The sequence below is a fragment of the Phodopus roborovskii genome, unplaced genomic scaffold (genome assembly GCF_943737965.1).
Source record: "Phodopus roborovskii unplaced genomic scaffold, PHOROB, whole genome shotgun sequence".
NCBI lineage: Eukaryota > Metazoa > Chordata > Mammalia > Rodentia > Cricetidae > Phodopus > Phodopus roborovskii.
Window position 1 is genome coordinate 2195971 of NW_026126602.1, and position 25929 is coordinate 2221899.

The 25929-nt window shown below is 39.4% G+C and overlaps 1 protein-coding gene across 1 annotated transcript in view; it reads left to right on the top strand.

Annotated features, from left to right (window-relative positions):
* The first annotated feature begins 15497 nt into the window (after positions 1-15497).
* Positions 15498-25929, top strand: part of Epc1 (enhancer of polycomb homolog 1) — a 90135-nt gene continuing 79703 nt past the window's right edge. The window contains exon 1 of the mRNA XM_051205610.1: positions 15498-15646. Within this exon, the coding sequence (XP_051061567.1) occupies positions 15644-15646 (3 nt within the window). The 5' untranslated portion in view covers positions 15498-15643. The remainder of the gene's footprint in view (positions 15647-25929) is intronic.

The following is a 25929-nucleotide window of genomic DNA, read 5'->3' on the forward strand; positions in this document are numbered from 1 at the left end:
AATATGGCATTTAAAATGGTTAATAACATAGGTTCTTTTCTTTTTTTATGACTAGACATGTCTGCTCCTGGCAGTACCAATCTACTTCAGAAAAGATGATAGGCATTGAAGTTTACTTTCTTTGTGGCAAAGGTGAGTCACTAGGTAAGAAAGTGCTCTTACCTTGACTGCTGACAGTATGCTGTCCAAATTGAACAAGGACACAAAAGAAATGCCTAATTTTGCCAAGACAATGTAGAAGAGCCCTTGAGAACATCCTGCTTCACAGAAAAATCTGCTAGTTCTGTAGGACAAAGATGGATGCCCCAACATCACAGAGGAACCTTGGGTGACTGTCCAGACTGTTTTTGTCATTTCTCACATGTTTTTGGAAGTCATTTGCTTGCACTTCCTGTTTACTTAGATAATACTATTTCCTTCTCAGGTCTCTGAAGACTTTATAGTTATAGTTTTTCTTGTTACCAGATTCAGAAAAGAAATTCACTAAAGAAAGGCAAAGTGTATAAGGTTGAGAGATATAAAAAGATAGTTTTGGTTGCCTATATATAACATATAGTCACTGTACTTATTGTATATAGTTTTCCTTATATTAGTTATAACCTTTTAAATTTTTAGACAAAACAGGAGAAATGTAGTGATGTCTTGTTTATACTCTTAACAAATAAAGCTTACCTGAAGGTCAAAGGATGGATCTAGTCACTAGTCAACCACAGAGGTCTAGAAGTCTCTACAGACAGGCAGGAAGTCATATGGCTTGGCGGAGAGAGGAATTGATAAGGTGGGAGGAGACAGGAGCTCAGTCTCTTTTTGACTGGGAAGTCGAGTAGGTAAGGCGGCTGTGGTTTTGGTCCTCCGTCTCTGTGATCTCTCAGCATTTTCCCCTTTATCTGACTCTGGGCTTTTATTATTAAAACCTATTGGAACTCATGTTACTAGGATCTCAAAGACATTTTTATTTGCATTTTCCTAAGAATCAGAACTTTTTTTCCAAGTATTTATTGACCACTTGTCTCTTTTCCGTGAAGAACGTCTATTTACTTCATTTTCTGGCTAGAAGATGTGTGGGTTTGTAGCTCTTTCTCTATAATGGACATCCATCTCCTGTGTGAAGTGGGAGCTGGCACAGCTTCTTTTTCTCTTTGCTCTGGTGGTTTTTTCCTTTGCTGTGCAGATTCTTCCTAATTCCATGCAATACCCTTTCATTGGAACATGGTCCAGGAACAGAGTAGTGAGAGGATATTTCTGAGTGCTTGTGAGAAAATTCCAAGAAACCAAGGCAAGAGTCTTGTGACCTAAGTTTCTCCAAGTACACAAAATTGTTCTTAGATTATTCATGCCCTTCCCAGGTGTAGTGGATAGGAGTGAGTTTGTTTCCAATTATTCATTACAATTGACTATTGTTATGTTTTTATATGCTTCTATGAAAAACATGATTTTGACAGGTGTGTCTTGTCCTTGTGGTTGGGCATTTTACTAGGGTGGCTCCTCTTAACCTTCAGAGTGTAAATTGTCTGATGCTCTGAATAAAGTTGGCTATCAGCTGAGACTTTAGTCTGCGTCATTTATCAGCTCCATTCTCTCAAGTCCCACCACCAACAGTGGTAAACACCCTTTGTCAATACTCAGGCTTATTTCCTACACTATTGTACTCTTGCTGAGAAAATCCTTGCTTATGCCTGTCTCTGAACTATCTCCTCTAAGTTTTAATTTTAAAGTCGCAAGTATTGCACTAAGGTCTCTGATCCATTTTTAATTGATTATTGTGTGGGGTAAAATAATAGAAAATAGTTTCATTCCTCTACATGTGAGTATCCAGTTTTCCTAGTACTGTTTGTTTAAGAGGCTGTCTTTCATTCAATGTATTTTTTGACAGTTTTGTCCAAAATTAGACAGCTGTAACTGCATGGGTTTACTTACAGGGCTCCTTCCCCGCACTATTGGACTACACATCTGGGTTTATGGCATTGCTGTGCTCTTTTCACTATGGCTCTGTCATTTATCTTTGTCTTCAATGTTGCTCTTTCAACTAGGAATTGCTTTCTCTTGTTGGCCCTTTGTGCATGTCAGCATTGCTTTTCTAGTTCTGACTTTTGATGGGAACTGAAATAAGTTTGAGCCTCTTTCACAGTATTGACTCTGCCTATTTGTGGGCACAGAAGGCCTTTCCATCTGGTATTGTCAGCATTTGCTTTCTTCAGGGAGTTAAAGCTTTCATTGTAGAGCTCTTTAACGTCTCTGGATAGGTTTATTTGTAGGCCTCCCTTCTTCCTTTCTCTCTTCCTTTTGTTTTCATGAAGCTATTGCAATAGCATTTTTCCTTGATGAATTTGTTATTAGCAGACAGGCAAACCACTGACCACATGTTGATTTTTGCATCCTACTACATTGCTGAAACTTTTAGGGGTTTTTAAGCATAGGATCATGTGATCTACCAACAGGGATAATTTGACTTCTTTTCCTATTTGTATTGTTTTAATTTCTATCTTACCTATTCTTCAACCCAAGGCATCAAGTACTACATGGAGTAGAAGGGAGTGTACTCCCTTTGAAAGGAATTGCTGCCTTTTCCTCTATTACATATTAGTCTTGCTATATGTTTGTCATGCATAGCCTTTATTATGTTAAACTATGTTCTTTTTGTTCCTAATTTCTTCAGGGCTTTTACCATGAAGAGATGTTGACCTTTGTCAGAGGCCTTAGTCTATGTATACTCAGGGGCAGACTTAACTGATTAGAACTATCTTGAACTCTAGAATGAAACTGACTTGCTCATGCTGTGTGATCTCCTAAATGTATTCTTGAATCTGATTTGTGAGAATTTTATTGAGAAATTTGGTATCATTGTTCATCAGGGACATTTATAGTTTTGTTTCATTTTCCTCTGTGTGTCTCTGGTTTGGGGACCAGGGTGGTGCTGGCTTCATAGAATGAACATGGTTCCTTCCCTGTCTGCTCATGTTCTGGTTCTTTAATGACCCCGTGACACTCAGCAGTGAATGCCTCTGGTCTAGGACTTTCTTAACTCCTCAATCTCATTGGTAGTAAAATATCTGGCTAAGTTGTTCATATTTTCTTGATTTAATTTTGGTAGGTAACATATATCTAGGAATTGGTCTATTTCTTCTACATTTTCTAGTTTTTGGAAATGTACATTTTCAAAGTAGTAGAATTGGTAGTTATCTCCCCTTTTATTCTCTGAGTTCATTTGTGTCTTTCTGTTAGTTTAGCTAGGAGTTTGTTAATTTTTTTTTCAATGAGCCAACTTTCTATTTGATAGTTTCTGTGTTCTTTCAGTCTTCATTTCACTGACTGATCTTTCTTGTCATCTGCTGCTTCTGAGTTTCTATTATTCTTGGTTTTTTTTTTTTAGGATCTTTGGGTATATTGTAAGATTGTCTTCCTGACTTGCTTTTTAACATAGGCACTTTGTTGTTAGCTGCATTACAAGGATTCTGGCAAGTTGTCCTCTCATTTTCATAGGATTCTGGAACTTTTAAAAACTTTTCTTCTGATTTCTTCTGTGACATACTGGTTATTCATGTGTGAGTTGTTCAGTTTCCATGTATCTGTATAGTTTCTGTATTTATTTATTTATTTATTTATTTATTTATTTATTTATTTTTCTTACCTATTGATGTTATAATTTTAAAAACAGTAGGTAGGAGTTACACCTTACAACAAGGCTCAAGTGGAGGGTTTCTTTATTGGGGAAAGGGAGGATGGGAGGAGAAAACTGGCCTGGCCTCTGGAGATAGCCACTGTGGAAAAGAGAAGCAGAGAGAGGGAGGGGCAGAGAGAAAGGTGGGTGGGGCTGCCTCTTAAAGAGAGGCATAGGGCATGCACACAGAGACCAAGGAGTCAGGACACTGAGCAGACTAATACTGCCTGAGTATTGGCAAGTGCATGCAGGTATCCTGCCAGGTCCCCAAGAGCAGGCCAGTGCAGGTGCCTGAATTTTGCTTATTATTAAAAGATGAGGAGTTAAAGGGAATAGCAGGTAGGACAGGAATGAAGGCACCAGGGTTCTTGGAACTGCTTCCTGCTAACCTCAGGGTGTCACATTTTGGGGGGCATGAGAAAGCTGGGGTGCTGGCCAAGTCCAGGAATAGCTGGCTGTTCTACTCCTCTGTGGAACTATTCAGAGCCTCTTAGACCTGGAAAGATGTGGGCAGAGCAGAGGACAAAGTTAAGTTTAGGAAAAACATTTTTCCTTGGGTCCTGGTAATTGATGAGGGGAAGGCTTAGGTTGTTGATTGACGGTACTTAATCGAGGGATACATCTGATCTTTTTGAGGTGAATCCAAGATGACTCCCTGGAACTTACAAGAATTCTTTGAGTTTGTAGTTTGTAAGTTGTAGACACATCAGCAGTCTCTACGGACATTCCAAATTAAAAATACAAATAGAAAAACTTGAAGCTAAGATGTACATATGAGAGAGAACATGTGTTTGTCTTTCTAGGCCTGGGCTACCTCACTCAGTATAATATTTTCTAGTCTCATCCATCTTCCTAAAAAATAAATGACTTTGATTTTCCTTTCAGCCTAATAAAATCTCATTGTGTCCACACAACACATTTCCTTTACTGTTCATCAGTTGATAGGTATCAGGGATGATTCCAACTAGCTGTTGCAAATAGAACAACAGTGAACTGAAGGACATGTAGTTCTCTGAAGGCACATGTATGTGGCCAAGTGGTCAGGGCTGGGTATATGGTAATTTTTAGCTCTTTGAAACACATTCAGACTGACTTCCTCAGTGGCTGCTCCAGTTTATAACCCCACCACCCTAGATATGGGTTCCTCTTTCTCCCACATGCAAGTCAACATTTGTTATCATTTGTATTCTTGATGATACCCATTCTGATTAGAGTGAGATGGGACCTCATATAATTTTAGTTTAGATTTCTCTGATAGCCAATGATGTTGAATACCTTTAAAAATATTTTATCAGCCATTTATATTTCTTCTTTTGAGAACTCCCTGTTCACTTTTCCGTTTTGTTGTTTGTTTTCTTGACATTTAGTTTCCTGAGTTCTTTGTAAATTCTACTAATCCTATGTCAGATGTATAGTTAGCAACAATTTTCTGCCATTCTGTAGGTTTGCCTTTTTTACTTGATTGACAGTTTCCTTTTCTGTAGAAAAGCCTTTTAATTTCATGAGCTCCCATCTGTCGATTGTTGGACTCATTTGCTGAGCTATCAGGGATCTATTCAGAAAGTCCTTTTCTATGTCCTATCTTCAAGTGTTCCCCCTATTTTTTATTCTAGCAGTTTCAGATCTTAAATCACGGTCCTTGATCCGTGTGGAGTTGAGTTTTGTGCTGAGTGAGAGTTAGGGATCAAGTTTCATTCTTCTACATGTAGCTATCCAGTTTTCCCAGCACAATTTTTTGAAGACATCCTCTTTTCCTAAATGTACATATTTATTTTAAAAATTATATGGTTGCAATTAGAATAGAAATTGCTTTCTATTCTAATTCATTGGTTTATATTTCTGTTTTGTACCAACACTAGGCTGGCTTCACACTATAGTTCTGTAGTATAACCTGAAATTGGTCATACCTCCAGAAGTATTCTTTTTGCTTAAGATTGCCTTGGTTATCAGGGTTTTTCTCTAATTTCATATAAATTTGAATACTTTTTTGTACTTATGAAGAATATCACTGGAATTTTGGGGGGATTTTTATTGAATCTGGAGATTGCTTTAGATAGAATGAAGAAATTTTGAATGTTGTCACTTTTTGATTCTTATTAATACATGAGCTTGGATGTTCTTTCCATTCCTAATGTCTTCTTTTATTTATTTCTTCACTATTTTAAAGTTTTCACTGCAGAAGTCTTTCGCATCCTTGTCTAACTTTATTTCAAGGCTTTTTATTATTGAGGCAGTTGTGAGTGGAATCGTTTCCCTGGTTTCTTTCTCACTTATGTTTGTCACTGGTGTATAGGAAGGCTACTGATGTTTGTATGTTGGTTTTGTATCCTGCCACTTTGCTAAAAGTGCTTATCAACTATCGAAATTTTCCAGTGGACTCTTATGTGAGAATAATATCTTACCATGTTCCTTTCCTATTTGTACCCCTTCTCTTGTCATATTGATTTAGCTAAGCTAAGTTCTATATTGAATAAAATGGAGAAAGTAAATATCTACATCTTGTTACTGATTTTAATGGAAATGCTTTGAGGTCCCCACCACTTAATATGGATGTAGGGTTGTCATATACAGACTTAATTTTGCTGGGGCCTGCTTTGTCTATTCCAAATTTCTCCAGGACTTTATCATGAAGAGATATTTTGGAAAAGCATTTTTGCTTCTATCAAAATGATGATGTGACTTCTGTTCTTGTGTCCATTTACATAATTTATACTACTTTTTACTTATATATATTGTCTTAGTTCAGTTTTCTGTTGCTGTAAAGAAGCACAGAAATTCTTATACAGGAAAATATTCAATTGGGAGGTTTACAGTTTCAGAGGTTTAATCCATTATTGTCAGGGTAGGACATGGCAGCTCGCCAGAGAAGGAGCTGAGAGTTCTACATCTAGATGTGCAGGCAGCAGAAAAAGTCTGTATCCACACTGAACATAGCTTGAGCATAAGAAACCCCCTATGACACATTCTACCAACAAGGCCACACCTACTCCAAACTTATGGGGGCCAATTACATTCCATCTACCACAAATATTCAGTCATTTCTGCCTTGATGGTGCAACTTCAACTATGTCACTGTGAATGACCTTTTTGATGTGTTATTGAATTTAGTTTGCAAGTGTTTTATTGAAAAATTTTGTATCTATGCTCAATCAGTGAAATTTTCTTTTTTGTGACAATTTTTTTTCCTGCTTTTGGTATCAGGGTAATATTAGCTTTATAAAAAGAGTTTAGTAAGCCTGACAGTGGTGGCATACTCCTTTAATCCCAGCACTCAGGAGGCAGAGGCAGGTGGATTTCTGTGAGTTCAAGGCCAGCCTAGTCTACAGAGTGAGTTCCAGGGCAGTCTCTAAATCTTTGGTTTCAGTTTTTCTTCGAAGGTCTGGTAAAATCCACTGGTAAATTTATCTAGGCCTGAACATTTTTTTATAGGAGATTTAAAAAGTACTTCTTCAATTTCACCACTTGATATAACTCTGTTTCAATTGCTTTGTCTCATCTTAGTTTAATTTGATAGCTCATATGCATCTTGAAATTCATCTATTTCTTTTAGATTTTCTCAACTTAGTGTAGTATGTTTTTAAAGTAAAACCTAATGGTTTTTCTGAATTCCATTGATATCTGTTGTAGTAGTTTCTTTTTCAAGTCTAAGTTTGTTAATTTAGGTCTTCTCTCTTCCTCCTGTTCAGTGACTGATGCTTTGCCAATCTCGCTTATGTTTTCAAAGATCCACCTTTGTTTCAGTAACTCTTCTCATTGTTTTTGTTTCTTTCCATCCCATTAGTCCCTGTCCTGATCTTACTGACTCCTTTCTGTCTGTTGATTTGGGGTTTGTTTTGTGCTTCATTTTCCAGAGTCTTGAGGTAAATCCTTAGGTTATTTAATTGAGATCTCTCTGATTTCCAGAATCTCTCTACACAGCCTTAGCTGTCCTAGAACTCTCTATGTAGACCAGGCTGGCTTCCAACTCACAGAGATCCACCTGCCTCTGCCTTTTGAGTGCTGGGATTAAAGCACACACGGCTGTGCCTGGCCTCTCTGGTTTTTTAATGGAGGCACTTGGAGCTATAGAGTTCTCTGGAAAGGCTCCTTTCATTGTAACAGCATAGATTTGTTATGTTGTTTACCCAGAGGGAGGCTGGTTTGTTCTGAAGATTTCTCATTTGATTGTTCAAACAAAGGCTGTTCTCTATATTTATTGAACAGCACAGCAAAAATGATACTGAAAAAGAATAAAGAACTTGTGTTTTAATCAGCCTTTTACAGGAGTCTCACAAGGAAAATCTGTTTTGCTAACCCTATTGACTCAGAGCAGCACACAACGCCATCATCTGTTACCAATCTATGCCCACATGTTGCTGTCAGTGTTCCTTGTGGGGCCTGTTGCCTTCAATGCCTTGCTACTTTCAGCAAATGATCTTAGGCCTTGAACCACATCTTATGGATATACACATACATTGTTCTGAGTCAGGGTCATGATGGATGAAAGAAAAAAAAAAGGAAACTATAAAGTGAGGAGTCTAAGTGTAGTAGTTTAAATGTAATTGGCCCCCATAGTCTCATAGGGAGTGGCACTATTAGGAAGTGTAGCCTTGTTAGAGTAGATGTGGTCTTGTTGGAGGAAATGTGTCACTGTGGGGGCAGACTTTGAGGTCTCTTTTGCTCCAGCTTTGCTAAGTGTGACAGTCAGTCCACTTCCTGTCTGTCTACACAACGCCAGGCTCCTCGCCATGATGATAAAGGACTAAACCTCTGAACTATAGGCTGTTACCATACTCCTTTATAAGAGAAGCTGTGATCATGGTGTCTCTTCACAGCAATAGAAACCCTAACTAAGACAGTATTGTTTTTCTTAAATGTCAATTAATTCTTTATTTGTTTTTGTTTGTTTGTTTGTTTTTGAGACAGTGCTGCTCTGTCTAGTCCTAGTTGTCCTGGAACTTGCTATGTAGACCAGGCTGGACTCAAACTCACAGAGATCCTCCTGCTTCTGCCTCCTGAGTGCTGAGATTAAAGGCATGTGCCACCATGCCAGTTATAAGGTCAGTTAATTCTAAATAGACTAAGTATACAGTATGTGAGCAGAGTGATTTCCTAGTCATAAATGATTTCAAAGAACATTATTAACTTAGTTAAAGATTGTTTAAATTTTGATTTGTAAATGCTACAAACAGAATTTCTCAGAGAAGTCATTCCCACAGTGTGTGTGTGCATGAAGGTTAAGTGCCTTCTTATTGAACAATCAAGTCCTGACAGCTCAGTCCCTAATGTCAGTTGGTAAGGAGCCATGCCAAACCCTATAAGATATAGAAATACTTTTAAATCAATTATAGCCCATGAATCCCTCACCAATGAACATAGAACTAAAAATGATAAGACCAGTGTGGAATGTGCTACAATCTTTAAAAATCTTTAGGGTAATTGTGTAAATGGTAAATGAAATAAGATACAGGTGATAGGAAGGGAGAGAATCGGGTGTTAAATAGACAAAGGGGAAATAAGAACAGGGTGGAGAAGAATGGTGTAGAGGCGAGCAAGAGAGCTCACAGGAAAGGAAGAGTTTTCCAACAGTAACGAAGTTCGGAGACAAACGAATACATGTATGAAAGAGAATAACAAAAACATGAGAATTTTGTAAGCTAATAAGATAAACTCAAAATACTACTCTGTGTGTGTGTGTGTGTGTGTGTGTGTGTGTGTGTGTGTGTGTAGACATAAAGGCAAGGGGAAAAAATGCAAGAGCAAAAAAAAAAAAAGAACAAAATAGGATGTGTGTTTGTGAGGGGGTAATGAATAAAGCATAAGAATTTTAAATGCAACAAAGTAAAATTCTGTTAAATATGCAGGAAAGAAGAAAAAGCACTAAGAATCGTATAAAAAATAAAAACACAGTGTTGAAGCAGCTGTGCTCTGTGCCCTCGGGATTCATGACAGGTGTGTGTGCAGGTGGAGTGAGCTCTGCTGTGGGCTTCTGACCTCTTTGGGTTTGCACTGTTGCTGAGTTATGTTGGGCAAGCACCCAGTGCTCCCTGGGGCTAGTGGCTGTGTACCCACAGCACCACAACATTTGGAAAACAAAATAGTCAAGTGTTGCTTGAAAATACGTTTGTAAAACATGTGGCTTCCCTATTTTTAAGGCAGAAACATGGGGAAACCCCAAGGGGTGGTACTGGGATTTCCCCAAGGATACACCAAATTTAACACTACCGTTCACTGACAACCACAAATCTGGCTGTTTCCAAATTGGAGCTGGCCATGTGCATTAGGGTTACAGATGATGACTTCAGCTAAGAATAATTTTTTTTCTAAATTATCTGAGAGGGACTAAAGTCTACAGATGCACAATCCCTTCTCCACAGTTACAAAGGAGGGAAACAAATCTCTGAAAAGCTTACTAATAAGCTGCATTCATTCTCCTATTTAGTGTGAAAAACTGACTGGAATTCCTGCAGTACCTGTCGTATTTATCCCACTTACTGCAACTGGCCATATGTGTTTGACTGCAAAAACTGTAATAAGCTTGATTAGGATTTAAAAGTTTCTGTATTGCCTCTTAAAAATAAAATGTTTGCATTCAAAAACATCTTCCTGTTAATCTCAGTTCTGAGAGGTAAACATTTTATTCATTCACCAACCAACTCACAATTTGAAATGTCTGAAAATTCTGGCTCATAAGGGCATTCAAGGGGGTCATCTTGATGAGCTGATAGAACAATGAATGCTCTAGATCTTAGATTTAAGCACTTGGCATGCTGTTTCTGCTCATGTACACATGGAAATTTGGTTTGCTACAAGTCAGATACCAAATTGAAAAATAAATACTTTTTATTGTAAGTATTCCAAAGTCTAGCTTCAACAATGCTTTGCATCATTTATGAATATAGAAGATACTCATATTTTTTCAATTGATTAAAAAGGTGTGAGAATTTTTTGTTTTGGCCATGGGGTTTCTCTGTGTAGCCCTAACTGTCCTAGAACTCACTCCATAGACCAGGCTGACCTTAAATTCACAGAGATATGAGTGCTGGGATTAAAGGCATTCACCACCACCACTGCATGGCAAGTAACTGACCCTTTTAGCACCTTTGAAACTCCTGGCTGTGGTACCTGGTGTTACAAGTAGTTTTCCCCACCAGCCTGGTCCCACAGCCATGCCAGCCCCAAATACAGAGACCCTGTATTAGATATAAAGCTGTTGGCCTGTTACTAGTATTTCTTATTGGCTAGCTCTGTCTTAAATTTTAACCCATTTCTACTAATCTAAGTGTTTCCACGTGCTCTTAGCTTACAGGAGAAAGGGTCAAGACCTCTGCTCTCTGGGTCCTACATTTTGAATCTCCTCCTACCTCTCCCTGAATCCTCCTTGTCTCCTAACCCCACCTATCTTGCTTTCCTATTGGCCAACAGGGTTTTATTCATTAACCAATACAAGAAACATATTTACAGAATGACATCTCCCATCATCTCCTCTTTTCTGTCTAAAATAAAAAGAATGGTTTTAACCTTAACATAGCAAAATACATAACAAAACAGTTATCAAATAAGAACTATAGTTAACAATATTTAGTTCATTAACATTTAACAAGATTTAAAGAAAATATTTTATCATCTATCCCATCTTTGTGAGTCTAAAGTCCTATATGTAACTTATCTTTAATCCTAACTAAGGAAAACTATAACCATAATTATCTTTCTTCAACTCCCTCAAAGATCACAGAAGGATAATCTATAAACTCTAGAAATGACAGAAACAACTCACTGCCGGTCAGTTACCCAAAGTTCTTCTGTAATGTTCCATCTTCAGCCTATAGGCCATAGTGTGTCTGGCAGACTCCTTAGCAGCAAAGCAGGAAACTTTAAACTGTCTATCTGTATTGGCAGTTTGTCAGTCACTTTTCTCTGTGTCCTCCAGAATGTCTGGCAGACTCTTCCATGAAGCAGGAACCCTGAGGCAATGTCCATCTTGTATCAGCAGTCACTTTCCTGTGGGTCTTTAATGTCCAGTTCATACAGCATAAAGTCAAACAGTCCAGACAAGAGCAGTATCTTGCCCAAATGGCTAGTCTTGCAACATTGGATGTAAACTCCATAACGTGTTTCTTTAATGTCCATCTTCCTTTCTGACGCAGGTGGTGTTGCCAAGAAAAACCCTAAACCATTTTAAATACCATATTCTGTAGGCCTTTGAAAGGTTTGAAGAATGCCCATTTATTTCAAATACATCTCTGTATATCTAGAAATCCTAACTAACTTAACTATAAGTTTTGACTATTATAAGTAAAACCTAACTAAAGTTTTGACTATTATAGGTAACTATCTAAAATCTGTACTAAATTATACATTTTTTAAATGAGCTATATAAACATAATACCCAAACAAGAGGAGAAATACACATACCACAAAATTGACCTTAAATTTGTATCAATAAATGAAAATCCATTCTAAAACAAAGTATTCGTATTAGAGGGTATTTTTTTTTTAATTTGAATCTGTCTTTGTCTTTACTGTAAATCTTTTTACGGCCATGAGTCTTTTATCTGCTAAACAACATTGGTCAAAAGAAAGCCACAGCTGTATTAGCCACCGTCTATCAAAGATGGTGGTGGAGGTTGGTGGGATATGTTTACCACCAGAACTGAGAGCTGTGCTCACTGCCTTGGTCTATGCTGTCATCCAGCAGCATGTTGCCGCCTTGGAGATGTGGTCACTGCCATTACCAGCTCTCGTACACATTATTAAGTTGTTAGCAGAGCTCTTTAAGAGCCTAGCGGTTTTTTTTTTTTTTTTTTTTTTTTTTTTTTGCTGCCATGCTGAATCAGGAAACCTCCCTTAAAGGAGCTGCACAAATCTCTGTTTGTCTCTAGCAAAACAGAGCCCAACTGAGAAAAATTCTGCTACCAAGAAGCCTTGCTTGTCTCTGTTCTTTTGTTTCTAAAACCCCTTTTTAAGCTTTTGTCAAGTATTAAGTGAAAGTTCTTGTGCCTCAGGGTGCAGGCACCATTTTGTTACAAATAGTTTTCCCACCAGCCTGGTCCCAGAGCCAAGCCAACCCCAAATAACACACAGAGACCCTGTATTAGATATAAAGCTGTTGGCCTGTTACTAGTATTTCTTATTGGCTAGCTCTGTCTTAAATTTTAACCCATTTCTACTAATCTAAGTGTTTCCACGTGGTCTTAGCTTACCAGAGAAAGCATTCAGACCTCTGCTCTCTAGGTCCTACATTTTGAATCTCCTCCTACCTCTCCCTGAATCTTCCTTGTCTCCTAATCCCGCCTATCTTACCTTGCTTTCCTATTGGCCAACAGGGCTTTATTCATTAACCAATACGAGAAACATATTTACAGAATGACATCTCCCATCAATCTGGTTCCCCTCTTTCTACCCCTCCCTCCTCTCATCACATGGCTCAAGGTCATGTGATTCCCCCAGATATCCCTGCTGCTGGCTCTTGCTTTTTTTTTTTTTTTTTTTTCAATTGACTTTCTTCTCCACCATGCCTAGGAGTAGTCCTGTCCTTTCCTTATTGTTTCTGTTTTTCATTCACTCTTAACTTTAATCCTCAATATCTGTACCATTGGCCAAATATAACCATATAGACATTTCCCATTCTGGCCTCCATGTCTCTTCTAGAATGTGACCATGGAATCTGCCTCAGTGACTTAGTCTAAGTTGTGCTGCTATTTCCCAGGTAGTTTTCTAGTTTCCCCATCTTTCATGCCTAACATTAATGTTGTCTCTAAGAGGCTATTTCTGTGTCTCCTTGTTGGTGTATTCTCTGCCTGGACTGCCGCAGTGCTTTGTAGATGGCACTCACCCACATTTTTAATTATGCATTTGCTAGCTTGCTACTTGTCTGTCTTGCCTCTGGATTATAAGTTCCGTGAAATAGGAGATAAACAATATGCTTATTCATTAATATCTGTGAGCAGCAACTGCTGGGCACAGCAAATGCTAAGCTTTCAAGAACTGTAGTAAACCTCCAAGTTGTTTTTCCTCCATTTTTCTCTGAGAACTTTTCTATACTTTATCCTGCACCTTGCTTTTGTACACACAGAAGAAAAAAAAAAAAGAAAAAAGAAAAAGAAAAAGAAAACAAGAAACCTATTCATGTATGTCATAAATATGGCTTCAAAAATTGTAACGCAAACTATTTCATCAGAAAGTTTATAATTTAAAATATGTACACCTCACAAAGGGCTCAGAATAGTCTAGCCTATAGATAATAAAAAGGGCCTATCTGTATGCTTCTATAAGTGTCTCTTCCAGTCTAGATACTTTTCTTACCATGGCTGCTCATTAAACACATGTGAATCCATACCCCAGTTATCTACTTTCATTGACTATAAAACAGCTGCAAAATATAGAGGCCAGAGAGGGAGGCTAGCAGACTCTATCTAAAAGAGCCCCAGGCCTGTGGGTCACTACCTGTCTGACAAAATTCTAGTTTTGTCAATCTTCTGGTTTCCTGAAGGTGGGCCCTGTTTATTCTAATTGTTCTGTAATTAATAGCATTTGTTCTCTTATTCTCAGAGTCTTGTGATAGACAATGAGTGATACTGTAACCCTAGCTATAGTTTTAAGGTGGTTGGTTACCCGACCAAATACTAGCCAAGCACCGATGCCTGGGTAGGGGTGGTCTTAATGCAGGCAATTCTCCGTCATTTTTTTTTTTTTTTTTTCATCCTTTAGTGTCGTCTTTCATCTTTGGCTCGTTAGAAATTTAACTGACAAGGAATTGTATAGTGAACGTGTTTAGTTCACTCATCTAAGTATTAGAAACACTTTGATATTAGCTGACTTTGGGGGCTTTACATTTGCAATTACAAGTGTTGGATTCCTCTAACATTTTTATGTTCAGTTTTCCAGATTGTCTTTATTAGAAAAGCCTGTTTGCAACAACCCTAGTCAGCTCACAACTAGAGAGAATCAGGTTTCCCAGCCCACTTAATCTGAAAGCTTGCCAAGATAGGTGAAAGACCTTATAAATATGTAAAGCAGGAAGTTCAAATTACAGTCAAGTAAATCCCTAATGATTGATGTTCTTTTCAAACAATTAAAAGAATACAAAAAAAAAAAAAAAAAGCAGCAGCGCATTTTTTAGGCACCCCGCTAGCATCAGCACCAAAGGGTGGTCCGGAGTTCAGACTCAAGGGTGTACTTTAGTGCTGTATTTATTTTGAATTTTTACCACTTCCTGGAGGCCTAGTGGAAGGATCCAAAAAACTGGGCACCTCAGCCATTTTGTTTGTAAGGCGGAGCAGTAGCACTGGGCCGGCCAGGAAGGGGTTTGGAAGCAAGCGTACTGAAGGGGAGGGAGGGAAGCTGAATATGGTTTCAACTTATGTCAGGATTCGGCTACTTAATGCAGGGACCGTGGAGCTCGTGGCTGCCGGAGGCCCTGGGGGACTGCACACCAAGCACACTTTCACGGGCTTCTTCCAAATGGCCGCGTCCGCGTCCACATCCCCCACGGACGCCGTCTCGCGTGGAGCCCCCCACGCGCAAGGGCGTGCCCAGATGCTCCGAGGACGCGGCCGCTGCCATTGTTGTGCTTGTCACTTAATCCCGAGCCCCGACTCGGGGCCCGGGCGGCGGCGCTCTCCCGAGCCCGGTGTAAAATGGCACAGTCGTGCATTCTTTCCGAGCTGCGGGAGGCGGGAGCGAGGACCGAGCTGGGCGGCCGCCAGCCAATCAGCGCGCCCGCCCGCCCGCCAGCGCAAAGTTGTTAACCCCGAGCCTCCCGCCGCCGCCCGCTCCGCATCCTCCAGCTTGCTCCATTCCCCCGAACGCCCTCGGATCCTGCGGCTGCCCGCCCCGCTCCGCCGCCCTCCATGGAGGAAAGTCTCACTTTTGATTTACCAAATATTTTCAGGATGTTTGAAGATCCGTACGCTGCCCGGAGGCTGTTTTTTCTGGACAACCCAGTCCCCAGCCTATATTGTTACAAATTTTTTTTGAGGGCTGGTTGCTGCTTTGCTTACACTGATGGTAAGTTTATGATTTTAAACAATTCTTGGCATTACATCTTTAAAGGGAGCATCAGATAATTTTCATTGTGTTTCTTCTCACAAAACCAATCTTTGTGTTTTTCTTTACCTTCGATCTGTGCACGTTCCACGTAATTTTGTCTGGTTAATTTCTACCAAAAGGGGAAAAATTAATTTTTTTCTCTACATTGTTAAAGATAAACATATATAAAAAAATTATACTTTAATTGCTGTGAACCACAGGGGAACTCAGATGTTTCAAGATGGACTTTTTTTGTGTGTGCCAGCAATGTTGGTAGTGCCAAATATGTACATATCCTCTTTATAAAAATTATCTATTGCCTAATTTGTCCAGAGTAAATTATCAGCAAGCAAACTACCGTTGTAGTTTTTTTGTTTTAATAGACCTATTGTGATTCCCTTGATGGAATACTTGAATACAAACTACAGAAAGCAGCTCTGGTATAATGAAGGTGGAGATTGACATAACCGGGTTTAAGTTATGGCTGTTGCTAAATAGTGGCTCTTTTATTGCTGAGTGGATCTAACTTGTGGTCTAGGATGTGATTTCTTTAAAGCTCTTTGTCAATTCATCTCTGTAGACCTATCTTACGTTTTCTCCAGAAAGGTACATATGGGAGACATTTTGTAATTTTTGGTATTTTTCTAGTTTTCTTCTTTTTGCACACGGTGGGAGATTTTTTTTTTTTTTTTTTTTTTTTTTTTGTTCTGCATTGATCTGTGTTGGTGGCGCTGTAGTGCTCCTCAACAATTTGTCAGTTTTGCTAAAAGAAAAAAGGAAGAAAAAAGGTGGGGCAAGATTTTATCTATTATCCTTTAATTTTCATAAAGAAAGTTCAATTTGGCCAGCTATATTATTTAAGCGTTTTCCAAGCACTGTGCACCGTGGCGAAAGCAGACATGTCGTCACATCCAATTCAGGGGACATTATGGACAAGCATGCAGTTGGCAGTTGTGTTTGATCTGATCTGATTTATTATCTTTATCAGATTCTTTAATAATAAGCTGTCATTTATCCTCCCTCTCTTCACTAGCGTTTGGTACTTATATTTTCCTTATTTCACAAAACCATGCTGCTTAGTTCCCTTTCAATGTAACAAAACATTTGAGTTATTAGTTCCTTGGACATTGTAAAAGTTGGATTTCATTTTGAATCAGGGAATTCTGAAATACCTTCCTGAGTTTTTCTTGAGGATGTTCTAGGATCTTGTCATGTCTGTTTTATTTTGAGCTGGTTCTTGAATTGAATTTATAGATAGCCTAAAAAAAAAAAGCAAATATTTTTGGAACTAAGATAATTTTTAAGAATATTGCACACCTGGTTTTATCTTAAAAATATTGATGTACACACATGTAAGGACAGGGTTACATCTTTGTTCTTGAGAGTTATCTGATTAGAGAATATGGGATTTAGGCCCAAAGCCTGCTAGGAACAAAAATATGTCACAATATGACATTGGTTTTACCGGTCTCTGTAAACATTTTACTTGTTTGTGAAGATAATAGGGATGTCCTCAGTTCAGAAAGAAAATGGGAGGAATCAGTAATTATACCTTGAAACATATTATTTGTCAAATAAAATAAAAACAACTGACATAGCATCTGGATTATCTGATTAATAGGTTATGTCTTGAGAGAGTGACAATGTCAGGAGTTGCTAAGTGTCTTTATTTACTTTGAAATACATAAATGACCTTTTCACTAATCCTTTAGCAGTCTGGAGTAAAAGAATGCGTGAAAATGAGTAGAAATACTATTTCCTAGAATCTGTTATCTCTTTCCTTGAACTTCACAGTAATCATACCCAATGCCTATATTTTGCTTATACCATGATCGGAAGGTTTGGATGTGTCCACCGGCACGTTTCCTTTTCTCTTTGTAGAGTCTCAATGCGGCGTGGTTTCTGATAGTATAGATTATTTATGGAATGAGATATTGCAGGTGTAAATGTATTATCTAACCTGGTTTCTAACCTGGCTGTGCTGAGACTTTAGTTCTCCTAAGTTGATAAGCTGAATAAAATATACCTTCTGGCACATTTATTGCTAAAATATTCTGTTCTCCAAAATACAGTAATTTTTCATTTTGTACAGTTTCTGAAACTAACAGTGTTTGTCTAATGTCACCTCTTTTAAGAGCAAACTGAACTGGGAAGTCCATCCGTAGCTATGCAATCCTCTTTGTTCTCCTCCTGACTATTACATCATTGATTATGAAGTAACCATTAGAGTTCAATGGCTACTTTTGAAAATACCCATAGACATTTTTTGTCATACATACTCTTCTAGATGTGACTTTTCCATCATGTGTACAAAGAGGTTTAAAAGTATAAAATAAAAATAATTCCCTATTTTATATTATTCTCCATTTTAAAATGTACCTGGTGCTTCATTTTAGCTCTTGATTCTTTGGGAATTAATTCTTTTTTAATTGATAACATCTTATAGTTCATGAATTTGGTATGGTTATCCTTAGAATTATAAAAACCAATTTTTCTTTTGATCATCAAAAAACCCTTTATAAAATTTAACATATAAATAACTAATTCAATTTTCATGGAAGTAATTGCTAGATCATGGACAATCAAAACAATTATTTTTTCAGAATTTTGCTATGTCATTTCAGTCACCTTGACACTTTTTGCATATAATTTTATCAGAGACAGTAGTAACAGAATTGATTCTATTAAAATCTGTGTGTGTGTGTGTGTGTGTGTGTGTGTGTGTGTGTGTGTGTGTGTACACTGCCCATCCCTCTTGTGGAGGGAGAGATTAATGAACAGTGAAATGGTCAGGAAACAGGTTGCAGGAGGGACACAGAAGACAGAGACAGTCTTTAAGTTGGATTCTAGACAATACAGCTCAGAAAAATGAACTTTGATTCTTTAATAATAGGAATAAACTGAAGATTATATTCAGATTTAATGTACTGAACCAATGTAGTTTCCTAATTCCTTACTGTGTAGTTGTTGGTATTCCCAAGTATTGAGGACATTCCAGAGTGGCCAAACCCACTAGGTAATAAGTAATGGTAGGATGAGGCAACAAAGGAAAAAGCATTGAGACATAGAGGTTAGATGTGGTGCTGACCACACTCAGAGCCAGGCTTCCTTAACTTGGGATGAACTTTTTTAAAGGGTAGAATACGTACTCTCTACATGCCACTTCAATCCAGACCTGAAGTTGCATGTTTTAAATGCTGCATTTTTGTCCTTCTTGCTTCTTTTCTGTTATTTCTTAGACACCCTGCAGACATTCTGCAAAAGCAGTCTACTGTTCCCAGTGTGACGTTGCCAAGGAAAGAAAAATAATATGCAAAATGGGTGTGTTGTGTTCTGACTTGGTCGTTCCACGGTGACCCTCAGACAAAGACGCCAAGCAGAACGTAAAGCAGACATAAAGGGTTTCATTCTTAAAAAGATACGCATGTGTTATGCTTGCTGTGTGTAACACCAATTTTACCAGGGAGATTTTGTTGCTTGAGATATCTCTCTGTCCATTTATAGGAAAAGATGCTGGGTCACAGTAGTGAGAGAGAGAGAGAGAGAAGGGAAAGATTCCTCTTATGCAACTAAAAGTCCAACATGGCTCCATGTTCTAAAATTTTAAATCTGGGGCCTTAGGTGTGGGGAGTTCCCATTTGGAGCCGTTGACCATGTACAATTTCTAGAGGAGGAAAATGTTTAAATTTTGACCTGCTTGTATGGATCTGACAAGTGTCCTTCCATTAAAGGATTATAATTTGGGCAGCAAGTACTCATAGCCAGGTTTGGGAGGTGGTGGTTGGCCTTCATGTTTTAGATGTAGCACAAACAGATGCTACATAACCAGACAGCCACCTGATATTCATTCCCATTGCAAAGCAAGGACAAAGCAAAGAATACATTGGCTTATTTGTGTGAGAAAGCCCTTGAAAGGGCTCCCTGGTAGAATGAGCTTGGGGCATGTTTGTGAGTGCCATTTGTATTGATGGTTAGGATTCAGCCCAAAGTCCTTCATGTTAATTTAAAATTACTGTTAAACTTGGAGGCTGGGGAAATGACTCCATGGTTGTTTTAAGAGTACTGACTACCCTTCCATGGGCCCAGATTCAATTCCCAGTACCCACATGGCAACACACAACTTTCAGTAACTCCAGTTCCCAGACATACATGCAGTCAGAACTCCATTGGCTGGTCTCAAACTCACAGAAATACACCTGCCTCTGCTTCCTGAGTGCTGGAATTAAGGGTGTGTGCCACTACTCCTGGCTCATGCTTTTTATTATTTAAGTGTATATTGTACATTTTACTCACATAACCGTGACTTAAACGTCACTGTGTTCATGATCAACCTTTACAGTAATATAGACAAAGAGAGTAACCAAAGACTACATTAGAAGTAATTTCAAATTTTTTGAGGCAGAGTCTCTCACTGGGACCTGGGGTTCATCAGTTATGCTACACTGGCTGGCAGAAAGCCCCAGGGATCCACCTACCTTTGCCACCCTCCTGTTGATGAGATTACAGGCACATGGCATCTTCCCTGGCTTTTCACATGTGCGCTAGTCATCTGGTCAGAGATCTTCACACTCACACAGCAAGCTCTTGACTGCCTGAGCCAACTCAGCAGCTCCTTTTAATATGTATTCTTATTTTAAAATCTTCTGCAGCAATTCCTAATGACATATAACAGAAATTTTAAAATAATACAAATATTTTATGAAGTTAATGCATTAGACATCTAGCTAATGTTTACTCTACTAAGCAAGTGTGGAGCACAAAAAAGTCCAATTAATGTTATTTCTGCACAGATTGAAGAAGGAACAGTTAAGGAGTTGCTGCAGGGATTTAAGATAGCAAACTTACTTTGTTATAGAACCAGTTAGCTCATACTAGCTGGTTATGTTAACCACCTAATTTGTTTTTGTACTAACATAGAACTCTTCTGATAACAATGTTAAAACTAAGGGTATTTATTATTTAACTAAGTTAGTATTCAGGAGGAAAGCCACAGCTCTAGGTTTGACTGACTAACTCATCCATTTTATGTACCTTCTTGGGGGTTTTCTCCTTTGATATTGTCGGTGGTACCAAGATGGCTGCTGAGATGCATTCATCAGTCTAGGATCTCAGTTTTCAAAATGAGGAGACTTTCTGTTTTTGCCAAGGAAGATGTCCTTTCCCAGAAGCACAGAGGTCACTGGGCATGGCTCACTTTACCCAGTCATCTACAAGGAGATTAAGTGAGCACAGTGGGTTTGGCTAGAGATGAATGCTTAGAAGGGTGGGTAGTTGCTGGGTGTCCAGAATTCATTGTCATTAGCTTGGTTTTACTTTGTGTAGACTTAACACAACTCTGGAGTGATGGAGTGTTAGGTGAGCTGATTCAAAAAGGAACAACAAGGACTGGAGAGATGGCTTAGCAGTTAAGAGGACCCATGTTCAATTCCCAGCTCCTACATGGCAGCTCACAGCAGCCTGTAACTCCCATTCCAGGAGATCTGACACCCTCTTCTGGTTTCCACAGGCACCAGCATGAGCATGATGCGTGTAAACACATGCAGATGCACACAAATGAACAAATGTTTTAAAAGGCAGTAACAGCAACAGCCCTCAACTGCATGTATGCTGTCCTGCAGCAAGTACTGTTTCAGAACCTTCACGAGACATAGGATAAGACCATCTAACTCGTTTTTATGGAGGAAACAGGCAGAGAAGAGAAAGTGGCACACCTTAGCATGACCAACTTTACCTAGTAAATGAAAAACTATAGTTGGAACGTAGAGGTCTGAGGTCAGAGGTTTCAGACTTGCCTCTTCACTGCTGCCACATTAGATATCTGTAAATTTGTATTTTGTGAATTGACATATTTTAAATGCATGGGGTAGTATATAACTACATAAGTTTCTAATGAATTTATTCATTATTTTAGAACCAATAATCATTTCATGGGAGGAGTGACCCTCATTTAGCAGTGATATACATCTGAATTTTTCTTTAAAATTTTCTCTCTTATTTATTACTATTGTGTGCATGTGTGATTTCTGGTATTTGCACCTGGAGGCCAGACAACAACTTGTGGGAGTTGGTTCTCTCTTTCCATCTGGGGGTTTTTGGACTCAAACTCGGACTTTTGATGCAAGGGCTCTCACCTGCAGAGTGATCGCCCCAGCCCTGCTTCTGAAAGTTTTCTATGTTGAGTTTGTTTAAGGTGTTTTTGTATGACATCGTCAAGCACATCTAATGAGATTCCTTCAGAAGTTGAGTTTTACAAATTTTAAACTTATGAAAATGAATTTCATTTAAAAAAAAAAAAAAGAAGCCTTGTTGAAACAGGGAAATTCACTACTCATAAAATTAAGACCAGATAGAATAATGACTTCTAATTTATAACATACAAGGCCAGATTTAGGTTCCATAATAGCTCATCTGATCAAGGTGTTTGATGCACAAGCCTAATGACCTGGGTTTGAGTCCCAGAAGACACACGGTGGAAGAAAACCATCTCCTGAAAGCCATTCTCTGCCCTCCACATGTGCACACTCCCTGGCATGTGCAATACTATTATTAATAATAACAATAATACTAACAACAAGAAAGAATAGTGAAATGTTTCAGTCATTTTCAACTTCAGGTGGTAGGGAAGCCTTTTCCTGGGGGACAATTTTGTGTGTGTGGGGGGGAGGATTTACAATACTTTAGATTAGTAGATGTCAAATTTTAGCACCAGAATTACCTGGATGGCTTATAACAACACAGATTGCTGGGTTATACCCCTCTGGTTCTGTATTCAGGAAGTCTGGGGGTGTCTATGAGAATGCACCCTTTCAGCCAGTCCCAAATGACCTGTATGCACTCCTTCAAGGTACACCCTTGGAGAACACTGCCCAGTAGTACATTTAGGCTATCAGCCATGATACTTAATTGCGCCTCAAAAAATGGGTCACAAACGCTCATCTAATAAGTGGCAGATATAATGAATGAATACATTTTGCTGTATTAAATAGGGTGGGCAGGGCGGCCTCTGAAACAGCGATAGTTGACAAAGACTCCATGGGTGTTGATTTGACAGCTGAAGTCTGTGTGATTGCAGCTCACATGCTTTTGTCGCAGCAATGGGGAAATATCCTGATCTGGCTTGCTACTAAGTTCTGTAAATCCATCCTTGCTCTCTCAAACTTTGTTAAATTAAAAAGCATGAATATTTTTAGAATTTCAAAACAGCAACCCACAATTCACGAGTCGTTGTAGAGATAGGTAAATGCAGCTCAGCTTTATTCAGCAGGCAGTGCCAGTGGAAAGAGTCCTCTGTCTGTACCGTGTTCCTGGCTGTTCTCAGTCTTGTCTCCCACCAACCATGAATAGCCTCATTCACAGGACTGGCTTTCCAAGTGCCTGAGAAAGGGAGGTTGTCATTGCCAGGGACCTATATTTAGCCCTGGAACTCGGGCTGTCAGCACAGATCACTGGGAACTTGCCATCTTCCAAGGCAAAGGTCACAACTCCCACTTGGAAAGCACTGTATTTTGCCATGGATTGAAGAGGACTTTCCCCAGAGTTTAATCACTTCACTTCTCCATTATTAAGTTACAAGACTTACAGAACACTTAGTTCTAACCCTTAGCTCCTTTTACTTTTTCTCCTACCAGAAGGGGGTGGTCCTTACCTTCCTCAGAAGCCAGAATCACCTTCAGTCTGTCCTTCTGTTCAGCAGAAGTTCTTGTCAGGAAAACGGTGTGAAGAATTTCAAAGAGATGTGAATAGTGTGGCCTAGAACCTAAAAGAGCCTGAGGACGGTGAGATGGCTAGCAGGTAAAGGTGCTTGCCAGCTAAGTCTCATGACCTGAGGCCAATTCCTGGGACCTGAATGGCAGAAGGAGAGAGAACCTACTCCTTATGCAAAACATGGTGCCTACTGGTGCACATACACACATACACACACACACACACACACACACACACACACACACACACACACAAATACATCATTCAGTACCCATTTAATAACAGACTCAGTTCATTTAAAATACCATAAAACTCAAGGGCTGTATTCTCCAATACACTAGTCCACTTGCTACATGCATTTATGCATACTTAAATTTGAATTAATTTAAACTCTGAAGTTCCAGTTTCTCAATGGTACTGCCTGCATTTCAAATGGTTATAGTAGTGACTCCTATACTGGGCAGCATAGGCTAAGAAACATTTCTGATGTTCTAGAAGGCTCTCTTGGGTAGCTCTGGTCCAGAATGTACCTGGATCCTCCATACTATGGCAGGCTCATACTTTTATCCCAGTACTTCTCAGTGCTGCCCACATGTGTGCACATGTTTATTCACCTGTGTAATACTGTGTGGCGATGGGGACAGAAGCTAGAGCCTCGTGCTTGCTAAGTAAATACTTTGTGTCTGAGCTGCACTCCCAGCCTTCTATCTACATGTGGGCTCACCCAGAAACTTGCAAATAAAATGCCTAGGTCTCACTCACCTCAGGAGGTTCTGAGTTTAGTGATCTGTGCTGGAGCTAGGTGTAGCGTTTTCCACAGCTATTCATGATCTTTGCTATGCAGCTAGAGGCTGAGGATCTCTAAGTTAGATCAGTAGGTTAGTTATCTATTGAGGCAAGGCATGAAGCTCAAATTCTGGGAAGGGCTTTGAGTGGACCAGTGCTGCTAGTCTTATCTAGTAGCCAGATATCTATCTCCTAGGAGGTAGAGGAGATCTAAAGTAAGTAGAGAAAAACTGCACAGCCAAGCCTGCTGTGTGAAGGGAAACAATAAAGCTGGCAGCCCACGCCACACAGACTTTAGCTAGGGGAGACCCATAAACTTAGTAGATGTTTGCTTAAACAAACAGTGGGCTGACCTCTTCTCCACCGAGTCCGTTGTTCTAAGGTAGTACAGCACCATTCGATGAAAATACTCAGGAGCTAGGTGTGGGCCACTCACCTATAACCCTAGCACTTGGGACATGAAAACAGAGTGATCAGGTGTTCAAGGACTACCTCAGTTACACAGAGAGCTCAAGGCTAGCCACATGAGACCCTGTTTCAAAAGTAAAGTGATTGCTGTGCCTTCCGGTTTGCATTCTAAGTCATTCTGGCTTGCATCGTTCTCGGTTCCTAAGGGGACAGTTATATCCTCATGTTTAGTCCCTGGGAGTTGCCTCCCGGGTGGCTTGCAAGCTTGCTGGGATTTGATAAGCAGAGATTTTGTGACAAGACAGCTACATCTTTGTCTGGGACTTTCTGAGCCATGCTGAGTCTTCCTTTGTGTTCACTGTAGTTTTAAATTTAAAATATATACCAGGAACATATTTCAGTTAGATATTGACCTGCCTTTACGTGTTTTTAAAGAAGAGTAGAACCATTTTTAAATTTTATTTTGAATATTCTGAGACATGTTCTCATTATGTAGCCCAGGATAACCTCAAACCTGTGAACCTCTTGCCTCAGTCACTTGCCATCACATTCAGTTTGGCTTAGAATTTTATGGTCCTCACACAAGTGACTCCATTGACAGATATTTGGATTTTGCATTTCTTAATCTTTTAGAATATCCAAAAGTCTTTTATAGTGAAGCCTCAGAGATTCTTGTTTTGTTTCAAAACAGGGTTTCTCTGTAGCTTTGGAGCCTGTTCTGGAACTTGCTCTGTGGACCAGGCTGACCTCAAACACATAGAGATCTGCCTGCCTCTGTCTCCCGAGTGCTGAGATTAAAAGCATGCACCACCACTGCCCAGCGCCTCAGAGACTTTTAAACATGGCAGGATGCCACGTGGTTTCACCTTCTGTCTTGTAGAACAGTCAGCTCTTGCAGATGCGACAGATGCCTGATGGGCTTTGGACATCTCAGAGGGCATTGTGTACTGTATGGCCACATTTGCAGAGAGCCCCCAGTTAACAAGGTAGTATAGAAAAGCCAACTAGACCCCTTCCTCCCCTTCCAGTTGAGGATGTTATACAGATGAGTCACTCCTGAGTGAGCTCACCTGCATTCTGAACCGCACTCTTTACACCTAGATTATGTTAGGCCAGTTAGACCCTCAGTTTCCTGTGACAGGTAGTATTGCTGCCTCACCTTAGCACTGTGAGAACTGAGTTGATGCATCTGGAGCACCTATGATCAATCGTTCCTGGCCTGCAGTGAACACTCAATACATTCTCTGAACTCACTTTCTGATCGCAGGGGTCAAAACACCTTTCAATGCCTTTCCATAATCATTGCAAGATATTATCCGAGAGGGGGCTGGAGAGATGACTCAGAGGTTAAGAGCACTGGCTGC